We start from the raw sequence: 22,698 nt of genomic DNA, 5'->3' as shown, positions 1-22,698 counted from the left end.
TTTAATAACCACAAACAACCAGGATTTTATGTTTCTAAATGAAACATGTCTAGAAGACAGCTGCAGTGCAACAGTCCTCAATGAAACAGCCTCTCCTAACTTTAACTTTACAAGTGTCTGCAGGACTGTTAGGAGAGGTGGAGGTGTAGCTGCTCTATTTAAAGATGTTTATCAATGCAAGCAAGTGTCATTTGGTCAGTATTTGTCCTTTGAATATCTAGGTATTGTGCTGAAAGGTGCTCCACGCATTCTGTTTATCATTATTTACAGGCCTCCAAAATACTCTCCAGCCTTTGTTGAAGAGTTCACAGAACTGTTATCAATGATTTCCTCAAAATTTGACTGTTTTACTATTGCAGGGGATTTTAATATTCACATAGATAATGCAGAAATCAAAAGTGCAAAATAAATTATAACTGTTTTAAACACTTTTGACCTGATTCAGCATTTAAGATTGATTTTAAAGTACTTTTACTCATTTATAAATCTCTCAATTATTTATGGTAATAAATTTACAAAATATCTTCATGGAAGATGATCTTTACTTAATATCCTAATGATTTTTTGGCATAAAAGAAAAATTTATAATTTTGACCCATACAATGTATTTTTGGCTATTGCTACAAATATACCCCAGCGACTTAAGACTGGTTTTGTGGTCCAGGGTCACATATTGTAGGAGAGAGAGACAAGTGAGTAATGGAAACAAATGGGAGGAGAGATGATGTGTGTCATGTGATGTACGTTTGAACAGGTCATCCTCCTTAAAACGTATATAAATCACATTCTCCATCCTGAGAGAAAGACAGATGCCTTTAATCAACCATGAAGAAGCTCTACAAGTGCCTGTGGATCTTACTAGGTAACGTACAACGTACTGTACATATATCTGCTAATTTACTAGATTATCACTAATATTAACATGGTAATATTTTCCTTTGGTCAGAAATGTTTTCAAATGATGTTTCTATTTTAATTTGCACTCATCGTACTTTCTGCTTTGGGTCTACAGCACATTTTCTTTCCAAACATGTTACTTTTTACACGGTTTTCATTTGATATATTTCTCAATGTATAGATTGTGAATTTACTTCATCACTGGATCCCTGGATTAGTTTTTGTTAGTTGGAGCTTCTAGCTCTGCTTTACAAAACAAATTGATCTTGAAATCAGTGCTCATTTGTGTATGTAAATGATTTGTCAAGAGAGTCGTGATTAGTGAACGTCTCCTCGTCACACTTTAGATTACAATATTCTGCTTGTTTTATGTCTTCATTATCATACAGCCACTAATAAACATCATCATCTGTATCAAAATGTATTAACTGGTAAAGGAGAAAGGGTTTTATGGTAATTCACATGGCAGCAAAACCTGCTTCTCTGAAAGTATTTTTTTAATTTAGGGTTTTTATTGATTCAAGAAATGGTGAATGGACAAGAAGGTAAGAATGCCTTATTTTGACGACATCTTTGTTCCGTTCTGCATCTTCGAACTGCCAGATGTAATAGTAATATGCCAGGCATATTAATATTAGTATTTTCTTCTTTATGCTTAATTTTTAGGAGCAGTTTTATTAATTTTTTTCTGAAACTTTTTCTTCTTAAACCATATAAAATATTTTATCGTCAATGTGTGTTGAATACTTCATTAAAAATTCTCAATCTGGACAATAAATGGTCTGCTAAATTGCATATAAAATATTATCTAGTCCTTATGATAGATTATATTAGAATTATGTCAGAATATTATGAAGAAACATAATAGTTTTATTTTTTTATTTCATAGTTGAGGTAATTTATGGTGTCTTTTTGTCATTTTTTATGCATAGTCAAGTCAAGTCACCTTTATTTATATAGCGCTTTTACAATACAGATTGTGTCAAAGCACTTAACAGTATCAAATTGGAGGATAGAGTGTCAGTAATGTATAATGATAAGATTAAACACTCAATTTTCAGTTAAAGGCATTTCATTATTGAATTCAGAGATGTCATTGTCTAGCTCAGTTTAGTTTAAATAGTATCTGTGCAATCAAATCGGCGATAATCGCTAGAAATTAAGTGTCCCCAACTGAGCAAGCCAGAGGCGACAGCGGCAAGGAACCAAAACTCCTCTGAGACATAATGGAGAAAAACCTTGGGAGAAACCAGGCTCAGTCGGGGCCAGTTCTCCTCTGACCAGACGAAACCCGCAGTTCAAAAGTTTCTATTTCTATTTTAATTTTGTTGCAATTTCTAACAATAGTAGTATTATGTAGTTAGGTATTTTATTATATTTTAGTTATTTTGTTATTTTTGGTTGATATATCTGGGGATATATCTCTGGGGTCATCCGGCGTCCTGGTCTCCGCCGACGATCAGGGCCGCAGACGTCACCTCCGGCGCCGACCCACCATCTGATCGGACACGGACCGAGAAACAGACTAGGAAAAAACAGACAAACATTAGCGCAGATGCCATTCAACTTACGATGTAACGAGTACATCGTGTGTTATGGGGAGTGTTCCCGGTTCGGTTGATCTAATTAATGCAGCCTAACAATCCTTTAACGGATTTGAATAATAGAAGCGTATTAATGTGTTATGTGTAAGCCAGGCTAAAGAGATGGGTCTTTAATCTAGATTTAAACTGACAGAGTGTGTCTGCCTCCCGAACAGTGTTAGGTAGACTGTTCCAGAGTTTGGGTGCTAAATAGGAAAAGGATCTGCCGCCCGCAGTCGATTTTGATATTCTAGGTATTATCAAACGCCAGAGTTTTGAGAACGCAGCGGACGTGGAGGACTATAATGCGATAAGAGCTCGCTCAAGTACTGAGGAGCTAAACCATTCAGGGCTTTATAAGTAATTAACAAGATTTTAAAATCTATCCGATGCTTGATAGGGAGCCAGTGCAGTGTTGACAGAACCGGCTAATATGGTCATATTTCCTGGTTCTAGTAAGGACTCTAGCTGCTGCATTTTGGACCAACTGTAGTTTGTTGATCAAGCGTGCAGAACAACCACCCAATAAAGCATTACAATAGTCTAACCTTGAGGTCATAAACGCATGAATTAACATTTCTGCATTTGACGTTGAGAGCATTGGTCGCAATTTAGATATGCTTTTGAGATGAAAAATGCAGTTTTACAGATGCTAGAAACATGGCTTTCAAATGACAGATTGCTATCGAACAGCACACCTAGGTTCCTGACTGATGAAGAAGAATTGACAGAGCAGCCGTCAAGTGTTAGATAATGTTCTAGGTTACATGTGGGGTTTTAGGTCCGATAATTAACACCTCTGTTTTTCAGAATTTAGCAGTAAAAATTACCGTCATCCAGTTTTTATATCGACTATGCATTCCGTTAGTTTCTCAATTTGGTGTGTTTCACCGGGCCGCGAAGAAATATAGAGCTGAGTATCATCAGCATAACAGTGAAAGCTAACACCATGTCTCCTGATAATATCTCCCAAGGGTAACATATAGAGCGTGAAAAGTAACGGCCCTAGTACTGAGCCTTGAGGTACTCCATACTGCACTTGTGATCGATATGATACCTCTTCATTCACTGCTACGAACTGATGGCGGTCAGATAAGTACGATTTGAACCATGCTAAGGCACTTCCACTAATGCCAACAAAGTTTTGTAGTCTATTCAAAAGAATGTCGTGGTCGATAGTGTCGAACGCAGCGCTAAGATCCAGTAGAACTAATAAAGAGATACAACCACAATCAGATGATAGAAGCAGGTCATTTGTAACTCTAATGAGAGCAGTCTCAGTACTATGATACGATCTAAATCCTGACTGGAATTCCTCACAGATATCATTTTTCTCTAGGAAGGAATATTCACAGTCGCATACACAGTCTTTAATAAGTTTTAGATTTTAGTTCATGTTCATATTTTAACTAAATGTTCAATATAAATGTCTTCTTACTGGCCTTCTTCCAGAGAATGTAGCATTTCAGCACACGGCCACGCAGTCGTCAATGTATAAGTTCTGGTTTAGCGAATATGCGGTGGACGGTGATCGTGGCAGCTATTCCCACACAAACCCACAGACCGACCCGTGGTGGAGAGTGGATCTGATGAAAGTATACAGAGTGAACAGAGTGGCCATCACTAACAGACTCAGTCCCACTTCTGATACAGTATCCAGAATAAATGGGGCGGTGATTCGTGTTGGGAACTTTCCAGACATTTACAGCAACCCAATGTGAGTATTTTTTTTGACATTTATCATTGGCTACAGCTGAGAATAAACAGAATCAATAGCGGATGATCTTTCTGTCTGTAGATGTGCTGTAATTTCGACTATTCCATCTGGAGCCACGGCCAACTTCTCATGCGGTGCGATGGAGGGACGTTACGTGATTGTTCATATTCCTGGAAATGGGAAGACTCTTAATCTCTGTGAGGTTGAAGTCTACAGGTATTTGGGAGGTAATTCATTGTCATAGAGCACTTTTCAATATGTAATATCATGCCATACTTTTCATGGCTTCGTAGATTTTTCAGATAAATCCCTACTGGGAAGACATCTAGAACATCTTTAATTACTTACACTAATTAACTCAAGGGCTTACCAGTCAAATGAAATCATTATCACTAAAATATTTCCGTATAAGAAAATCCATTTTAGACAGAATTTAGATGTATGTTTAATGCAGCTCAGAAGTGGAATGAATGCATTTATACTTCAATTTTTGAACATCTGCATAACGGTATGATATTAACATTTTGAATCTAAAAATAAAATGTTGGAAAACATGAAACAACACGATGAACTCAAATGAGCACAGTTTTTATGAATGTGTCATTGAATCACTGACTTGACCAGTTCATTTTAACTTGGAATTGTTCAAATCTCGTTGCTATGAGATGAAATCATTCTGATTTGTTTGAAGCTATTTTTGGTGGCAAAATTGTACAAAAACAGTCAAAATTGATGTTGTGTTTAAAAATTGTCAGGTAATATAATTACCTGATTGTTTTTGAACTGTTGTATAAAGTGAATATCATATTTGCAGCTCAATCTCTTGTGTGATATTGCTTAACTGTATTATCTTATAGACACTACTCATACAAGGGCAATTCATCTCTTAAATTTCAATTTTGTTAATTTTGTCTGCATTTCTGACCTTGTATGGCACTATTTTACGCTGGAATAGCTTAATTGTTTGAATACAGTGTTATCAGACTTTAGCCATTAATATATTTTTAAGACACTGAAAAAACCCCACAAATGTCAGGGCATGTCAAAACTTCTCCAGGGCCCCAAATCACCCTCAGACCCCAGAGGGCTAAGCATATGGTGTCTATAGGAAGGGAGTTTAAACACAACATCGTGTTTGTAATTCCAGTTGGTGAAGGTAGTTAATGCAGAAACGACTTATTTCACCTCAAGTCATTATTGACCAATTATCATCCCTTCTGATACAAACTTGGTGCATCAAGTATGTTGTGCAATTTTTTTGCATGTATTTTCTAGGAAATCGGGCAGTAGATGGAGCCACTACACAGTCATCAACATCTGGGAACTGGATTTCTGAAAGGGCCATTGATGGCAATCGAGGTCTCCAGCAGTTGAATACGGGATGCTCCTCAACTCTCAGTGAGACTAACCCGTGGTGGAGGCTGGATCTGCTTCATATTTACAGAGTTAGTGAAGTGGTTATCACTAACAGAAAAGACTGTTGTGCAGAACAAATAAACAGAGCTGAGATTCGCATCGGAAACTCTTTGGAGAACAACGGCAGCAACAATCCCATGTGAGAAACTTGAGGTTGAAAGCGCACGAGACGTTGAGCACAAATATGAAGCAGATTGCAAATTGATGCAGATATGACAGTATTTTTATATCTTTGTGTTTTTCTGTCTGTAGATGTGCTGTTATTCCTGCTATTCCTGCAGGTGAGTCCTACAGCTACTCATGCGGTGGGATGGAGGGACGTTACGTGAATCTGATCATTCCTGGAGATATGAAGACACTCACTCTCTGTGAGGTGGAAGTCTTTGGAGAAGGTATGACATAGTCATAATAAACTCAAGTAAATTATGTGCACGGTCCAAACAACTTTTCTACTATTTCAATGTTAATTGAAGTATATGTTTTATTATTTACATGAATGACTGTATTCATTTAGGTCCTATTTTAAAAAGATCATTTGTAAAAATGCTGTTTAACTCCAGCAAGGATTTGACCGAGTCTGCAATGAGAGAAAACGTTCTGAAACAGGTGAGAGAAAGAAACAAATCCAACCCTCATGATTACTGTAAACTATCAGCAGTTATCGTCTAGTTTCCCACATTTTTAAATCAGACTTCATGGTCTCGAAGTTGAGATGCATTGGAAATGAAATGCAGTGGAAGCCTTAAATGTCTTTGTGGACATTTTAGGGGTTGTTGTAGTTTATTTAGAATGTATTTATGTATTGATTGATTTTATATAGCTTGTTTTAAACATGTAAGATTTGGATCATAAGATTCCGACTTAATTTTACGATTGACATGTTATTTTCAGTTGGGATCTGCTCTAGCTGCTAGAGGACTCACAGATGTGACTCTGCGTTGGTCTCAAACCCCTAAACGTGAGATCCAGAAAGTGAACGCTAAGAGTGAGTCTGTTCTCACAACTGTACAATAACTTATGAAATAAGGAATCATTATAAAAACCATGCGATGTAATAAACAAACATGTTTTATTTGCAGGTCATTGTAGTAAGGAAAATTAATGCTCTGGAAATCAAAAGTGCCTTTTATTTACTACATGCATATTCATTAAAGACAATGATTTTCATTCTAAACACACTGACTGAAATTTCCTCATGTGTTTACAGTGTAAAGACTTTTAAAGTACTTCTGCTTACTTCCCTGTTGCTGCTTTCTTTGTGAACTGTAAATCAGTGTGTAAGTGTATTGTCCACAAATAGAGATAAATATTAATAAATGGAATGAAAGTAATTAAATAGTCATTCACATAACCCACACATGTAATTAAACTTAATGTGACAGTTTTCTGTACATTCATTGTCAGCATTTAATTTTTCTTGTAATATCTACATATTGTACATTTTATTGTTTTGATGTTCTTGTTTTATTAAATTTCCTGGCATTTAATATTGTTCTAACTTTGGAGCTGTAATAAGATGAATGGAATCCCATGGGAATGGAGAGAGAACAGTGCATGCCTGGGGAATGAGCAGCTATTGGCTTTATTTGAATTTGAAAGCGTATCCACCTTATTTTTCCCGTATGTGTCTGGCTTCTGGTTTAATCCATGTCCAGCTATTTTTAGCTGTACAAAACAGCTTGTTTTGCTGCTTGATATTGCAAAATGGTGTTTCTTATCATATTATTTTAATGTGTTATCTTAATTACGAACACACTCGTTTGTAGCGCAAACAGTTTTACTCTTGACTGCACTTTGTTATTTTTCTCATTGTTTCTGAACAGTGGCATATGAACAAGAAGTTTCACACATTCACAGAAAACTGCTTACTTCCACGTTGAAAAAAGGCGGATAGATTTACATTTACATTTAGTCATTTAGCAGATACTTTTATCCAAAGCGACTTACAAATGAGGAAAATGGAAGTAATCAAAATCAAGAAAAGAGCAATGGTATGCAAGTGCTATAACAAGTCTCAGTTAGGCAAGGCAAGTTTATTTATATAACACATTTCATACACAATGGTAATTCAAAGTGCTTTACATAAGGAAGTAAAATAATCATTAACAAAAATATATAATAATAATAATAATAATCACAACAATAAAACCAGAAATTTAAAAACGTTTTAAAATGATTTAAAAATTGATTTTAAATTAATTTAGAACAGTTAGAAATAAAAATTATTATACATAAAATGCAGTGCAGTCAGTTCGGATGTAGCACAGTGCTCATTCAACAAATGCACAGCTAAACAGATGAGTTTTGAGTCTGGATTTATAGTCGTAATGGTTTTTATACTGTACAAACTGTATGTGCTATTGTCCTACACCAACCCTACACCTAAACCTACCCCTTACAGGAGACTTTCTGCTATTTCAGATTTTCAATAGTCAAGTCAAGTCACCTTTATTTATATAGCGCTTTTAACAATACAGATTGTGTCAAAGCACTTAACAGTATCAAATTGGAGGATAGAGTGTCAGTAATGTATAATGATAAGATTAAACACTCAATTTTCAGTTAAAGGCATTTCATTATTGAATTCAGAGATGTCATTGTCTAGCTCAGTTTAGTTTAAATAGTATCTGTGCAATCAAATCGACGATAATCGCTAGAAATTAAGTGTCCCCAACTGAGCAAGCCAGAGGCGACAGCGGCAAGGAACCAGAACTCAAAACACAGATGCAGTAGGCTATATTAACGCCACAGGTCATCAGTAAGGTGCAGATTGGTCCTCAATTTGATTACATCATTTAAAATCGTTTTACAGTGTTTCCAACACACTTTTTCCACAGCGCGGGAACTCATCAAAAGTCAACAAGTTCAACAAGCAACGACTTCTCCAAGTGACTGCTGCAGTGAAACCCTATTTACACACACTGTCTCCATTGTGCAGACCACCCAGGCAAGACCGTCACACAAGCATATATACAAATCATTTCGTAGGCAGAAATCCGAAATTTACCATAACATATTAGAGGGAGATGCGACTGAATTGATGCTTGAAGACTGCGCACTTCCAGCAGCCATGATAAACTGCAGTTGCGGTTAAAGTTTTCTATGCACAATTTGATTTGAGAAAGTCACGAGACCGACTACTATCTCTCTATCCAACCACGTTGATGGATAAAAATAAAATTAAAATAAGCATATAACGACCACAAACTGAGGAAAATAGCATTTATACATCATTTAAAATGTACTCAAGTAAAAGTACACAATTACTCAAAGTATAATTACTGATAAAAACTACTTAATTACTGTAACGTGAGTATGTGTAATTCGTTATGTCCTCTGTTATTCACAGTCATTAGTCCGGTATTGTTTGTGCTATGCACGCTGTCTCGAATATCTGTGGAATGCTTGAGTTTACTTGTCTTTAATAAACACGCTTGTTGAGTGTCTCAAGATATTATATTTTTAGGGTGAAAATTTTACCATCAGTCCAGGGACTGCAGATGCAAAATAGCCTTCTGGCTAATTCTGGCACATTGTACATTTACCTGCTTTTGGCGATATGGAGCATGAAATGGTCCGCGATCAGATTGTGGAAAAAACATGCATGCCCCGAATTCGCGAAAGACTGTTATTAGAGCCAGATTTAACCCTTGAAAAGACACTTACTATTGCAAGACAAATTGTAGCAGCGGTAGCAGATGCCAAAGTGACGGTCCTCAGTGTGAATGACTGTAATAAAGATGATGGAGCTCCACTTTTATTTATTTATTTATTTATTTTCAGGTTTATTTGACAGGGACAATGCACATCAATAAGCACATGTTTTTTTACCAGTTCACGAAGCGCTGCAACGTACTGGTCTGTGGACTCACCCACGGCTCGAGCGCATTGCCTGAGGTATCTCTCAGAAACAACATTCAGTTTAGGGGAGAAGAACTGTTTCAGTGCTTGTAAATATCCATTATATGTATCAGCGGTAAGAGGCAGAGTATTGTAAATTCGCTGTCCTTCTGTTCCCAAACAGTGTATTAGTATTGCTCTCTTCCTCTCGGCGGAAAACTCCCCCCCACCGACAGCAAGCAGGTAGTTCTGAAATAACTTTTCCCATGCATGAAAGAGAATTTTCGGTTCACCTGGGCAATCCAGAAACGCTGCTGGGGGTTGCAGAGAGAGCAGAGACATCCTGGCATCCTCATCGCCAATTGTTATGTTGGGAATCAGTAAAATAAAGATGCAGAAAACAAGCAGTACTGAACCACACTCGGTTTACTTAACTCTCTCCTCTTCATACATTACTATCCAACAATAGAACAAGTATGAACAACAGTGCCATCTAGCAGAAGGCCTTAAAAGTAGCACAATTATTCAGACACAACAGAAGTATACAATACACAAAATATATGTAAACTGGAAAGCAATATGACACCTGTCCTTCAGAGGGAGCGCAAAAGACTTGAGAAAAATGGGTAGATTTTACATTTAGAGTTTTTGTTATACAGTTTTGTAAAAAATTACACTGTAAAGTTTACTGAAGATTACTGGACTACATTTTACAATAAAATATTTCTGTCTTTCTACTGTTCTTCAAAATGTTATGTTTATTTCAATGTGTTACTGTTTCTAATTGTTTGGTGAAATTTAGCAATTTATGAATAAATTGTTGGAAATTTAAATAAAGTTATGTTCATTGTAAGACTGTCTATTCTGCATGTTGCTTTCTAAATCTGGAAGAGTCTTTAATAACTGTCTTATTTACTTTAGCTAATTGAATTTGTCCACTAAATGCAAAGTGTGCCATGTTCTTGTCAGGGTACAGATATATTGTTCAGCAAATTTCATGCAAAGACTTTCAATTTGTTATAATCTGCTCCTTTTTAATTGGTTCCCAAATGTAAACAAACACTAGTCAGATGTCATAAAGTGACTGCTGCATTAAGAATTCAATTCACTTCGCCAAAAGTCCACACTTTTTGAGACACCATTTGTTAAAATGAGCACGACAATTGAAATTACATCTGCGTGAACGGTAGGCCCTTTGGTTGATGTTTAACAAATATGAAAGCTCACCAAACCTCGCGCTGCACCTGTGGAAACTCGCGAATAAATGCAAAAAAATGTATTTATCAAAATTAGGAAACAGAGGTTAAATGGCCTGCAATTTAAATAAAGCACCTGGGCATAACTGTGAGGACTTCTGTCCGGAGTAAGTAGCATTTCATTTATTGTTCAATCTGCTGACGACTGCGGCATTTTCACTGTTGACATCTTGCGGTGTGTGTGTGTGAGTGTGAGAGAGAAAGATAAATAAACAGATACTTTATTGCCTGTGCACCCAAATGATTTAATCACAATAAGTTTAATACTTTAGAAGTAAATTAATAAATCAATAAATTAAAAATTAAAAAATCAGTTGCAGAACCAGATGTGAAGTCATCAGATTTTTTGGGATACATACAGGTATGTTTCATGCTTATGGAACTTATTCAGGGTCATGAATTTGTTTCATCAAGACAAATTAGCTTGTTTTAAGGGGTTCTTAGAATTATGGTAATTTGGTTGGAGTTCAGGGTGCTGATTGAACATCAAAATGCTTTGCTTGAGATAAGACTCTGGGATGCGTTTCCTTTAAGTGCACTTCTGATGCTCAGAAAATGCTTGAAATATAGGTGAATTCATTGCTGTTATGTCCAGGCTTGTTTACATGGATGGATTGGGAGTTTTGCCTAGAATGGAAATATTCTGGTCAATGCACTTAAAGGTAGAAACAGAGACATAATTGGTTTGTAATTCATTTAATTTAATTTAATTTCATAATATGAGTAATTTTATTTCAGTATTTCAGAGAACAATATCTCATGATCTCTTTAAATAAGGTCTTTATTTTTGATACCATAGTAATTTCATAATTCTTGTTACCAGTGTCAATATCACAAAAAAAGACAAGTAAACAGTTAGCAATTAAATAAGAATAAGAAACTAATTACAAGCAATTGGCAATAAATAAAAAATAAAAACTCAAAGCACAAATAAATAAGAAATGCTACATACATTGTATAAAGTAATCAATTGTATAAAAACACTACATATTCTTTGTAAATTAAATATGTATTTATTTTTTCTCATTTACCCTTTCACAAGTGAGTTTAAAATATTCTAGCTGAGCCCTCAGGGTGAGTTTTTTTTTTTTAGATGACCATTATTTCAGAATGTATAGCCTTGTTGTTTCCATGGTGATGCATCAACACAGCCACAATAGCACTGTATGACACATGGATTGCTTTTATTTTGTTTTTCCTTTTTTTATTATTAATATTCACAAACATACTCACTATATTATGAAATATCTGATATTCCGATTCTGAAATATCTGCAAGTAAATGTATTTGGTAGTTTAAACACTTTATAATGACCGTGTTAGTTGATCTGAAACTGGGAGAAGAGCAGAGTAAACTTTATAGTTATCTACACAATCTGTATATGATATCAATAAAACATGTCGTCAGATTATATTTGTAAGGAACATTATTGTTACTTCCATTGACATCAGCGCATATTTTACAAACTATAAATGTATGGTTTTGCTAGTACTTATTTAAATGTCTGAAACCTAAAATAAGCATTATATGGTTGAAAGCACTGAATATTTGTGATAATATGACAAGCGCTCAGTACATCCGATCTAGCTCCGCGTCAGCCAAAGTGTGAAAGCAGATTTGAATTCAGCAGTTGATCATGTGATGCACTGAACGTTCTAATCACACCGGTGTGATCGTACGTATCAAAGGGTTAAAGTTACAAAAGTGATTTAGTCAAGTGAGAGATTTTCTCTCCTTTGTTGTTTGATTAACATGAATGACGGATAGCAGGAATTTTTAGACTGCTGTCACTTTAAGGCAAGGCAAGTTTATTTATATAGCACATTTCATACACAATGGTAATTCAAAGTGCTTTACATAAAAGGAAGTGAAATAGTCATTATTAAAAATAATAAAAATCACAACAATAAAAACAAAGTGATTTAAAAAATGATTTTAAAAGAATTTAAAACATTTAAGAATAGAAAGTGATTATACATAGTGCAATCAGTTCGGACGTAGCACAGTGCTCATTCAACAAATGCACAGCTGGTTCCAACTGCGGGCGGCATAATAGCTAAAAGCAGTCTCCCCTTGTTTTGTGTGAACCCTTGGTATTTCTAACTGACTCGATCCTAATGATCTGAGTGGTCTGTTAGGTTTATATTCAGTGAGCATATCTCCAATGTATTTAGGTCCTAGGCCATTTAGAGATTTATAAACGAGTAGAAGTACTTTAAAATCAATCCTAAATGTATCTGGAAGCCAGTGTAAGGACCTGAGGACTGGTGTAATATGCTCAAATTTTCTGGTTCTAGTCAGAATCCTGGCAGCAGCGTTCTGGATGACCTGCAGCTGTCTAATGGTCTTCTTTGGAAGGCCGGTGAGGAGACCATTACAATAATCCACCCTGCTGGTGATAAAGGCATGAACCAGTTTCTCCAAGTCTTGACTGGAAACAAAACAACTAATTCTTGCAATGTTTTTGAGATGATAGTATGCTGATTTAGTTACTGCTTTGACATGACTACTAAAACTAAGGTCTGTCTCCAGAAACACCCCAAGATTTTTGACTTGGTTTTTAGATGTTTGACCCCTAGAGTCAAGGTATGCATTCACCTTGAGAACTTCATCTTTGTTTCCAAATGCAATGACTTCAGTTTTCTCCTTATTTAACTGAAGAAAGTTCTGGGACATCCAACAGTTTATTTCATCAATGCATTGGCAGAGGGAGTCAATGGGGCTGTAGTCATTTGGAGATAAGGCTAGGTAAATCTGTATCATCAGCATAGCTGTGATAGGCAATTTGGTTCTTTCTCATTATTTGACTTAGTGGGAGCATATACAGGCAAAACAAGAGCGGTGCTAGAATTGAGCCTTGTGGGACTCCGCATGTCATGGACGTCCACTTAGACTTATGCTCTGCTATACTCACATAATAACTTCTCCCTTCTAAGTATGACCTGAACCATTTGAGTACCATCCCAGAAAGCCCGATCCAGTTTTCCAGTCTCTAGAAGTATGTTATGATCAACAGTGTCAAACGCAGCACTAAGATCTAATAGTACCAGAACTGATATTTTGCCTGAATCAGAATTGAAGCGAATATCATTTATTATCTTAATGAGTGCTGTCTCTGTGCTATGATGTGCTCGGAAACCAGATTGAAAATTGTCCAGGTATCCATTTAAGTTTAAGTAGTTGTTCAGCTGATTAAAACTACCTTTTCAATAATCTTACCTATGAACGGAAGATTTGATATTGGTCTATAGTTGTTCAACATTGTGTTATCAAGATTGCGCTTTTTCAGAAGGGGCTTAACAACTGCAGTTTTCAGGGAGTTTGGAAAAGTCCCAGAAAGAAGTGAGGCGTTCACCACTTCTAAGAGATCTGCTTCTAAACAGTTAAGCACACTTTTGAAAAAAGATGTGGGAAGTGTGTCAAGATAGCAGGTTGATGATTTAAGGTGCTGTACTATTTCTTTCAAAATTTTGCAATCAATTGCTTCAAAAACAGACATAGTCACTTCTTTTTGAAATTGCGGTCGAATCTGTGTGACCTCTGCAAAACTAGATATGCCAATCTCCTTTCTGATATTATTGATCTTCTCAGAAAAGAAGGAAGCAAACTCATTGCATTTACTGTCAGAGAGCATTTCACTGGGAATCTGACTTGGGGGGTTTGTCAGTCTCTCCACAGTAGCAAAAAGAGTGCGAGAGTTGTTTAAGTTACTGTTTATAAGGTTTGAGAAGTAGGTCTGTCTAGCTGTGGCTAGTTCCACATTGAAAGCATGAAGGCTGTCTTTATAGATGCTGTAGTGAATTTCAAGTTTTGTCTTCCGCCACATTCGCTCAGCTTTTCTGCATTGTCTTTTCATACTCTGAACTGCTGTTGATTTTCTCCATGGTGATTTTTGTCTGCCATTCTTCTTGCAGACCCTTGTCGGAGCAATATCATCAATGACATTCTTAACTTTTGAGTTAAAAGAATCCAGGAGAAGATCAACAGAGTCTGCAGAAATGCTTGGTGTTAAAGATATAGCCTTCATAAATAGCGCACTAGTTTTCTCATTAATGCATCTCTTTCTGACAGAGACAGATCTAGATTCAGTGGTAACAGATATCAATATATCAAAGAAAATACAGAAGTGATCAGATAGTGCTACATCCTTAACAACAATGGATGAAATTTTTAGACCTTTACTGATGAGTAAATCTAGAGTGTGTCCACGATTGTGTGTGGGTTCATGCACATGCTGGATCAGATCAAAAGTGTTTAAAACTGTAATAATTTCTTTTGCAGTTTTGATTTCTGCATTATCTATGTGAATATTAAAATCCCCTGCAATAGTAAAACAGTCAAACTCTGAGGAAATCATTGATAACAGTTCTGTGAACTCTTCAACAAAGGCTGGAGAGTATTTTGGAGGCCTGTAAATAATGATAAACAGAATGCGTGGAGCACCTTTCAGCACAATACCTAGATATTCAAAAGACAGATACTGACTTTAAGGGCTGTTCCATTTGGTTGACATATTAGAGTTAAAGCTTTTTACTGAGGGGATTTTGCATTTTTGTTTTTATCAGTTCATAAATCAGAACATATTGTCAACAGACAAATATTTCATATTTTTGGGAATACAATTTACATTATCAGGTGAGTCATATATGAACAAAGCCAACAGTAAAAATCTTAAAAATATAAATAGGAATAAAACAGCTACGTTTGCTTTATGTAAGTGCTGCTGATGTAAAGATAAAAACTGATTTTGAGAAAATTGCCATTAAAACTTGTGTACTATAATTGAAATATACAGATGCAAAAAGATAAAGCACAGTAATAATACCAGCTGAATGACACATTCAGAATATAGAGAGGCAACAAAACTGTTAAGTTTGCTGTATGTAAGTGCTGCTGAAGTGAGGAAACAAACTCATTTTGATAAAAAAAAAAAAAAAAAAGTCCTTTAACGATATGTACTGTAACTGATTTAGACAAATGCAAATAAAGTGCAGTAATAAAACCAGGTGAATGATATTTGAATAACCCCCACAGTAAAAAACGTCAGAATATAGAGAGGAATAAAACTGTTAAGTGTGGTGTCTGTGAGTGCTGCTGAAGTGGAGAAACAAACTCATTTTGAGAAAAAAAACGGCCTTTAAAGATAAAAAAAAAAATAATAATAATAATTTAAATGTACAGATTCAAATAGGTAATACAATTAAATAAACATAAAGGCCCAGTTTCTCAGACGGGGGTTAGCTTAAGCTAGGACTAGGCCTTAGTTAAATTAAGACATTTAAGCAGCTTTTATAAAAATGCCTTAGAAGAAAACGTTACAGGTGTGCAACTTGAGACAGAACAATGTGACTGGGATGTTTTAAGAAATGTCAGAGCAAGATATTTTTTTGTTGAGACAGCTCAAACATGCATTTTAGTCTAGGACTAGCCTTAAGCCTTGTCTGTGAAACCGGGGCTTAATGTTGTATTTGGGATGTTTTCTTTCCAATAGTCTGAAACAACACATTTTTGTGATGTGAAAACTTGAGAGAATGCCCAAATGTTACCTTCTCTTTAAGCCATATAAACCCAGACACTAAATGTAATGTGTTCCATTGTTCTTCTTATGGCAAAAAAATACATCTGTAGTTCTAAATATGTTTTTTTTTTTTTCAATGCATAACCATTAATAATGATATAAAACAATACGATAATGCAAATCTATTTTCTTCACCCATTTTTTTCAGTTTTCAAATTGATCTTTTTCAAAACCAGTGCAACTCACCTAATAACAGCACAAATATCAAATCCATCCTCATGATGACACACCAACAAATAATCACAGACGCACACACACTCCAACTGCTTTTGTCAGGGTTGAGAAGGGTTTTGTGGAATCTTTCCACTTTGTCTGTGCTGCTCTGTTTAGGTGCTTGATAGTGACACATCTGTGTTGACACACGTTTTACATCAAAAATAACATTCAAAAGACAAAAGCAGAGATTTCCATATCCACCTAAACCACACACCTGTCTGCCCCTGTCTTTTGCACGGTTTGTGTTGATGTAATGCAATGCACAACTTTTTTTTTTTTAATCATGCTTGTTTAAGTATTTAACATCATTAAATGTAGGTAGTTGTGATATACTGCCTGGAACCAACCTGAATGAATGCATTTGTTTGTAAAACATTTTGCATATTGAATTCACATTGTTGTGGCCAATATAGGTTTTGTTTTTATATCCTAACTCTTTTGGTAAATGATAAAAATATAATGAAATATAACAAAATGGCAGTATTTTTAGAAATATCTGTAGTACTGGACAATATGAGACATATTGAAAATGGCAGTACCATTTTATTCAGTATCCCCGAACTACATAGTCTAAACATCCCTGCTCTGGTGTTGTCACGTCTTTCTGGGAGCAAGGATCGAGGAGACTCAGGAGATAATGTTCACAACGTCTTTAATAGAAACCAAATGCCAAGGAATACAGGAACATGGAGAACGCAGGAGACATGATGCACACAAATGACATATAACAGCGGACAGCAAACAAGGGGCAGAACACACTATAAATAAACAGAACTAACAAGGGGAAAACGAGACACACCTGGAAACAGATCAGACACTGAAATGAACTGAATGGGGACAGGTACAGGAAAACCCAAATAAGGACATGGAAAAACTGGAAACACGTAGAAACACAAGACACGGGGACAAAAGTCTGACAGGTGTGACTGGAATTAGCTTACAAAAACTGATTTGCATTATTCCCTGTGCGTCAATTCTGAATTACAGATGAGCAGATGACAGACTATAGTCAAAGCAGGCAGTGAATCAGAGGATGTAGGAACTTAGAAACAGCATCTAAACAAGTCTCTGTGAACATTATTCAATCTACAAAGATGTTTGATTTTGATTCAGCTTAAAGCTATACTGTGTAACTTTTGATCTTCCAGCGGTTTAAGCATAACACTACAAGGTTCAGAGATTAATTACCATTGTTACCAACATAAACATTGTTTTAGAAAGCATTTGCAAGAATTCAGGAACTGGAGTCTGTTGGCAATGAAGAGGATATCAGCATAAAACTCTTGCTGGGTCTTGTGAAATGTGCGATTGCATCGCTGATCACTCTTGAGAAACGTAAAGATGAAGTACGGAAGGACAGATATCCAAACGTTTTCAGACGCTGCCCGTTGGTTCGGCTAGCGTTACATCAAAAATGAGTTTCTCAGTTATGAGTAGAATAAGAAACTGGATCCGATCTAGCAAATAGAGAACGATTTGACTGAAAATTTATCAGAAGAGATGGGAGAAAGATAGTGGTCATCTGTGCAATTAGGAAAAAGAGACGGCATTTCTGCATTAGGTGCCAGTGGGTGGGTGCCGCCCCTCCCCCCTCCCACGCATAAAAGTGAAACTCCGCCTATGATGGCCTTAAAGTGTTGTACGTGCCGGCAGTACAGTTTACAGCTGCTTATTTGTTTATCTGTGTTTTTATTTGTGTGTGTTTTTGCAGCTGATTTGTGAGGTCTGTGTAAACGGAGTTTACTTCACAAACGCCATGAAAATCTGTGCTGAACACAATATGTGTCGTGCATTTCTCCATCTAGCAGGTTCTTGCACAGTATACATGAAAATAAAGATGTACACAATAACAACCGTGCAGAAAATTCACATTGATCCAGCAGATATTAGGACAAGATAAACAAATACTGTGTTTGTCTGAAACACGAGAGACAGGTCAGTGTCAAGGAAGGAGGCGTGTCATTTGATGCACATTTAAATGCGTTGTCCTCGATAAAACATTTATAATTCACACTCTTCATCCTGAGAGAAAGAAAGACTTTAATCAGCCATGAAGAAGCTCTACAAGAGTCTGTGGATCTTACTGGGTAATGTATAACACTCATGTATCTTAATAGATTCCCACTAATATTTACAGAGTTTTCAGCAATGTTTTCCTTTGTTTAGAGTTTTAATTGCACCCATCTCATCCTCTAATGTGTGTTTACAGCATATTGTAGTGTTACAATTTCTTGCCAAACAAACTTATATCTAGATCAGTTGCTGTTTCATCCATTCATGCTCATCTATAATGAAGATGTGCTTAACCACGTTTTTCGTGTTTTGCATTATGTACTTGTATTGTATTGTGATAAAACAAAAACAAATAATTGTGTGATAATTGTGCGCTGTAATATATTGTAAAATGCAGTTTATTTCTGTGAATACATTTTCAGCATCATTACTCCAGTCTTCAGTGTCACATGATCTTCAGAAATCATTCTAATATGCAGATTTGCTGCTCAAGAAACATTTCTGATTAGTTTTATCAATGTTGAAAATATTGTGCTGCCAAATATTTTTGGGGAAAATGTGTATATTTTAAAATATCAAATATTTGATTTGATTTGAAATAGAAAATCTTTTGTAACAAAGAGCATTTTCAGTTTAATCCTTGTTGATTATAGAGTTTGAAGTTTATAAAACTTGCTAAACTCTGAACATTAGATTATGGTGCTTGTCACTGGATCTCTAGGATAGTTTTTGTTATACAGTATATGCCTGTTTCTCCAGAAAGTCTGATTTGCAGGAACATCTCTTCATTCGATTTCAGAATTCTGCTTGTTGACCATGTTGGATGCAGGAACTGACACATTAATAATAACCTGTATTATTAATGTGTCTCTAGTTTGATCCAATACAGTCATTACACAGATCCTTGTTCATGTTTCCATTATCATTCAGATGAGGTTTTGTTTGCGACAAAATCAAAGTAAATTAAGTTCTGATTGTGATTCAACAAAACCTGGTTCTCTGATACTCACCTGAATCTCGTTTCCACAGGATTTTTAATGATTGAGGGAATGGCAAATGGACAAGAAGGTAAGTGACACATTCATTTTAGTTAAACCTTTGTTCCGTTCTGTCTGAACTGGCGAATATAAAAGTACTTAATGTAGATTTGAAATTAAGCTTTGATGCATTTTGATATTCTTTTTTTTTACTCAGTAATATAGTACACCGCCTTTTACCCCTTCATTTTAAACATCTTTGGCATTTTTGCACCCTTAACCCTTATTTTTTGACCCTTTGCTTGATGAGAATAAAATGATTGTGACTTCTTACTGGCCCTGACCCATTTTCCAGAGAACGCAGCACTATGGGGTGAAACTAGTCAGTCATCAGATTACACAGACTGGTTCTCTACACTTGCTATTGATGGACTGTTGAACACCTGGTCCCACACTGACACTGAGACGGACCCGTGGTGGAGAGTGGATCTACTGAAAGTATACAGAGTGAACAGAGTCACCATCACCAATAGAAATGGCTTTGCTTATAGGATAAACGGGGCGGTGATTCGTATCGGGAACTTCCTTGATGTTTACAGCAACACCATGTGAGGATTTCTTGGACTGTCTTTAGTAATATGACTGCAGATGAACAGAAACTGATAACAGATAATCTTTCTGTAGATGTGCTGTGATTTCTACTCTTGCGGCCGATGCCACGGCCACTTTCTCATGTAATGGGATGGTGGGTCGTTATGTGGTTGTTCATATTCCTGGAGATGAGAAGATTCTTACTCTTGCTGAAGTTGGAGTCTACGGGTATTTGGCAGGTAACTTATTATTGTAAAGTACTTTTCAATATTGAATGTAATAAATACTTTTTATTACATGGCTCGCTCTGAAATGGTTGATTCCGAATGGTCAGTCGCAACATTCTGGGGTCAATAGCAACGATGTTTAATTAGATTCATATCTTATTTAGTTCCATTCGAACGCAGCTGCTGCTAACTTGCCTCTCAGTTGTGGACAGTTTTTACAATTAAATAAAAATACAAAAAAGGCAATTGTGATTTAAAAAAAAAAAAAAATTCTCACAATTTTTTTCATAATTGCAAATTTACATTTTGCAGTTCTGACTTTTCCCCCCTCATAATTCTGACTTTACATATCACAATTTAGAATTTTTTCTCAGAATTCTGAGTTTTATTCTTATAATTTTTTTTTGCTTTATGTTTTGTTTGTTTATTCCGTGGCAGAAATAAGCTTCCACAGAAATCCCATACACACATGTGCTTGTTCAAATTTGCATAACCGTGGGTCACGACAGGTTTTTATTAATTTTACAGGAAATCGTGCAGTAGGAGGAGCCGTTATACAGTCATCAACATTTACGGGCTGGTTTGCTGAAAAGGCCATTGACAGCAATCGTGGCTTCCAGCAGTTGTATACGGGATGCTCCTCAACTCTCAGTGAGACTAACCCATGGTGGAGGCTGGATCTGCGTGATGTTTACAGAGTTAGTGAAGTGGTTATCACTAACAGAAATGACAGCTATGCAGAACAAATAAACGGAGCAGAGATTCGCATCGGAAACACTTTGGAGAACAACGGCAACTACAATCCCATGTGAGACCTTTGAGGTTGAAAAAACATGAGACATCGAGCACAAATGTGACCCTGGACCACAAAAGCAGTCTTAAGTCGCTGGGGTATATTTGTAGCAATAGCCAAAAATACACTGTATGGGTCAAAATTATCAATTTTTCTTTTATGCCAAAAATCATTAGGATATTAAGTAAAGATCATCTTCCGTGAAGATATTTTGTAAATTTCTTACCGTAAATGTATAAAAACTTCATTTTTGATTAGTAATATGCATTGCTAATAACTTCATTTGAACAACTTTAAAAGCAATTTTCTCAATACATACACACACAACCAGTCACCCACATCTAAACAAATTACCACAAATATGAATCGATGTAGACAACACTCTTACACAAAGAAACTAATAAATCCCCAAAACTACAAGATTGTTAAAATAGATGTATGATCTTTCTCACTGATGGCAATCAGTTCAAAGGGGAAAAAACAACAACAAACAAAACAAAACAATCAGCGGTATTTCAACCACTCTCGAATGGATTACCAAAACAAACAAACAAACAAACAAACAAAAACAATCACATACAAATAATCAAACAATGTTTCAAAAAAAAGAAACCAAGTTGCAGAGCAAAACCCACAACTAACAAAAAAATAAATAAATGTCCGGAACACACCGGAGCAAAACAACATCAAACAGAGCAGATGAGTGTATGTTCCTGCTATCTTTGGCTGCAGAACAATGGCGACTCCCCACAACCACACTCGATGCACAAGGTTGGACAGAGAAGGGGAGATCCCAAATGCCTTTTTAAAAGAACAAAAATGATTAATCACTACTGCAATAATGCCCAATTCGGCTCCCCTCCAGCGAGAGCCAAACTTACCAAGTGGCAACCACGGTCTATCACGCTGAACGATCACGCTTCCTTATTGGCTGGTTTAGTTTGAATCCCGAAACCTCCGGCCAAGTACATTGCATGTACCTGAAATATGCTAAAACAATATCCACGCTCTAAGAAAATGATAACACGCATAGTACATCAACCTTAAGAATGACACTTACCAGAGAGGATCGCACTTACAAGGTCACGCACACTAAAAGTAGAGCCGAAAACGCCAGCGCACATGGGATGTTAGCGGAAGGGGCAACCCCTACGGCAATCGGAAGTCATGCGCCACAATAGAACTCAAAGGCTATTTATAGACAGGTAGTTACTTCTAACTGCCCCACCTACTATCCATTCACAACCGGCAGGATAACCAATCCCGTCACACATACATCAATGGAAAGCTTATTTATTCAGCTTTCAGATGATGTATAAATCTCAATTTCGAAAAATTGACACTTAATACTGGTTTTGTGGTCCAGGGTCACAAATGGGTATGTGAAGATACAACATCTTTATCTCCATCTGTTTCTCTCTCTGTCTGTAGATGTGCTGTTATTCCTGCTATTCCAGCAGGTGAGTCCTACAGCTACTCATGTAATGGGATGGAGGGGCGTTACGTGATTGTTCATATTCCTGGAGATTGGAAGACTCTCACTCTTTGTGAGGTTGAAGTCTACGGGTATTTGGCAGGTGATTCATTGTTGTAG

General features: G+C 36.2%; 2 protein-coding genes across 2 annotated transcripts; both read left to right on the top strand.

Annotated features, from left to right (window-relative positions):
- The first annotated feature begins 771 nt into the window (after positions 1-771).
- LOC131543342 (uncharacterized) lies at positions 772-6,961 on the top strand. The gene is made up of 9 exons (XM_058780585.1): positions 772-862; positions 1,404-1,442; positions 3,933-4,197; positions 4,279-4,424; positions 5,473-5,752; positions 5,866-6,005; positions 6,128-6,219; positions 6,505-6,598; positions 6,693-6,961. The coding sequence occupies exons 1-9, from the start codon at positions 826-828 to the stop codon at positions 6,713-6,715; spliced, it is 1,116 nt and encodes a 371-aa protein (XP_058636568.1). The 5' UTR covers positions 772-825; the 3' UTR covers positions 6,716-6,961.
- Positions 6,962-19,565: 12,604 nt separating this feature from the next.
- Positions 19,566-22,698, top strand: LOC131543907 (fucolectin-4-like). The gene is made up of 5 exons (XM_058781710.1): positions 19,566-19,584; positions 19,849-20,101; positions 20,178-20,323; positions 20,840-21,119; positions 22,536-22,698. Exons 1-5 carry the CDS (start codon positions 19,566-19,568, stop codon positions 22,696-22,698), a joined length of 861 nt encoding a protein of 286 aa, XP_058637693.1.

This window comes from Onychostoma macrolepis, chromosome 07 (assembly GCF_012432095.1).
Source record: "Onychostoma macrolepis isolate SWU-2019 chromosome 07, ASM1243209v1, whole genome shotgun sequence".
Classification (NCBI taxonomy): Eukaryota; Metazoa; Chordata; class Actinopteri; order Cypriniformes; family Cyprinidae; genus Onychostoma; species Onychostoma macrolepis.
Note: the sequence above shows the minus strand (reverse complement) of the source record. Positions and strands in the feature narration are given on the sequence as shown.

Bases quoted from the DNA above. Each gene is read 5' to 3' on its own strand.
- LOC131543342 (XM_058780585.1), top strand. From the start codon at position 826: ATGAAGAAGCTCTACAAGTGCCTGTGGATCTTACTAG. The intron at 4,198-4,278 runs GTGAGTATTTTT...TTCTGTCTGTAG, and splicing joins GACATTTACAGCAACCCAAT to ATGTGCTGTAATTTCGACTA. The intron at 6,220-6,504 runs GTGAGAGAAAGA...TGTTATTTTCAG, and splicing joins GAGAAAACGTTCTGAAACAG to TTGGGATCTGCTCTAGCTGC.
- LOC131543907 (XM_058781710.1), top strand. The intron at 20,102-20,177 runs GTGAGGATTTCT...ATCTTTCTGTAG, and splicing joins GATGTTTACAGCAACACCAT to ATGTGCTGTGATTTCTACTC. The intron at 21,120-22,535 runs GTGAGACCTTTG...CTCTGTCTGTAG, and splicing joins AACGGCAACTACAATCCCAT to ATGTGCTGTTATTCCTGCTA.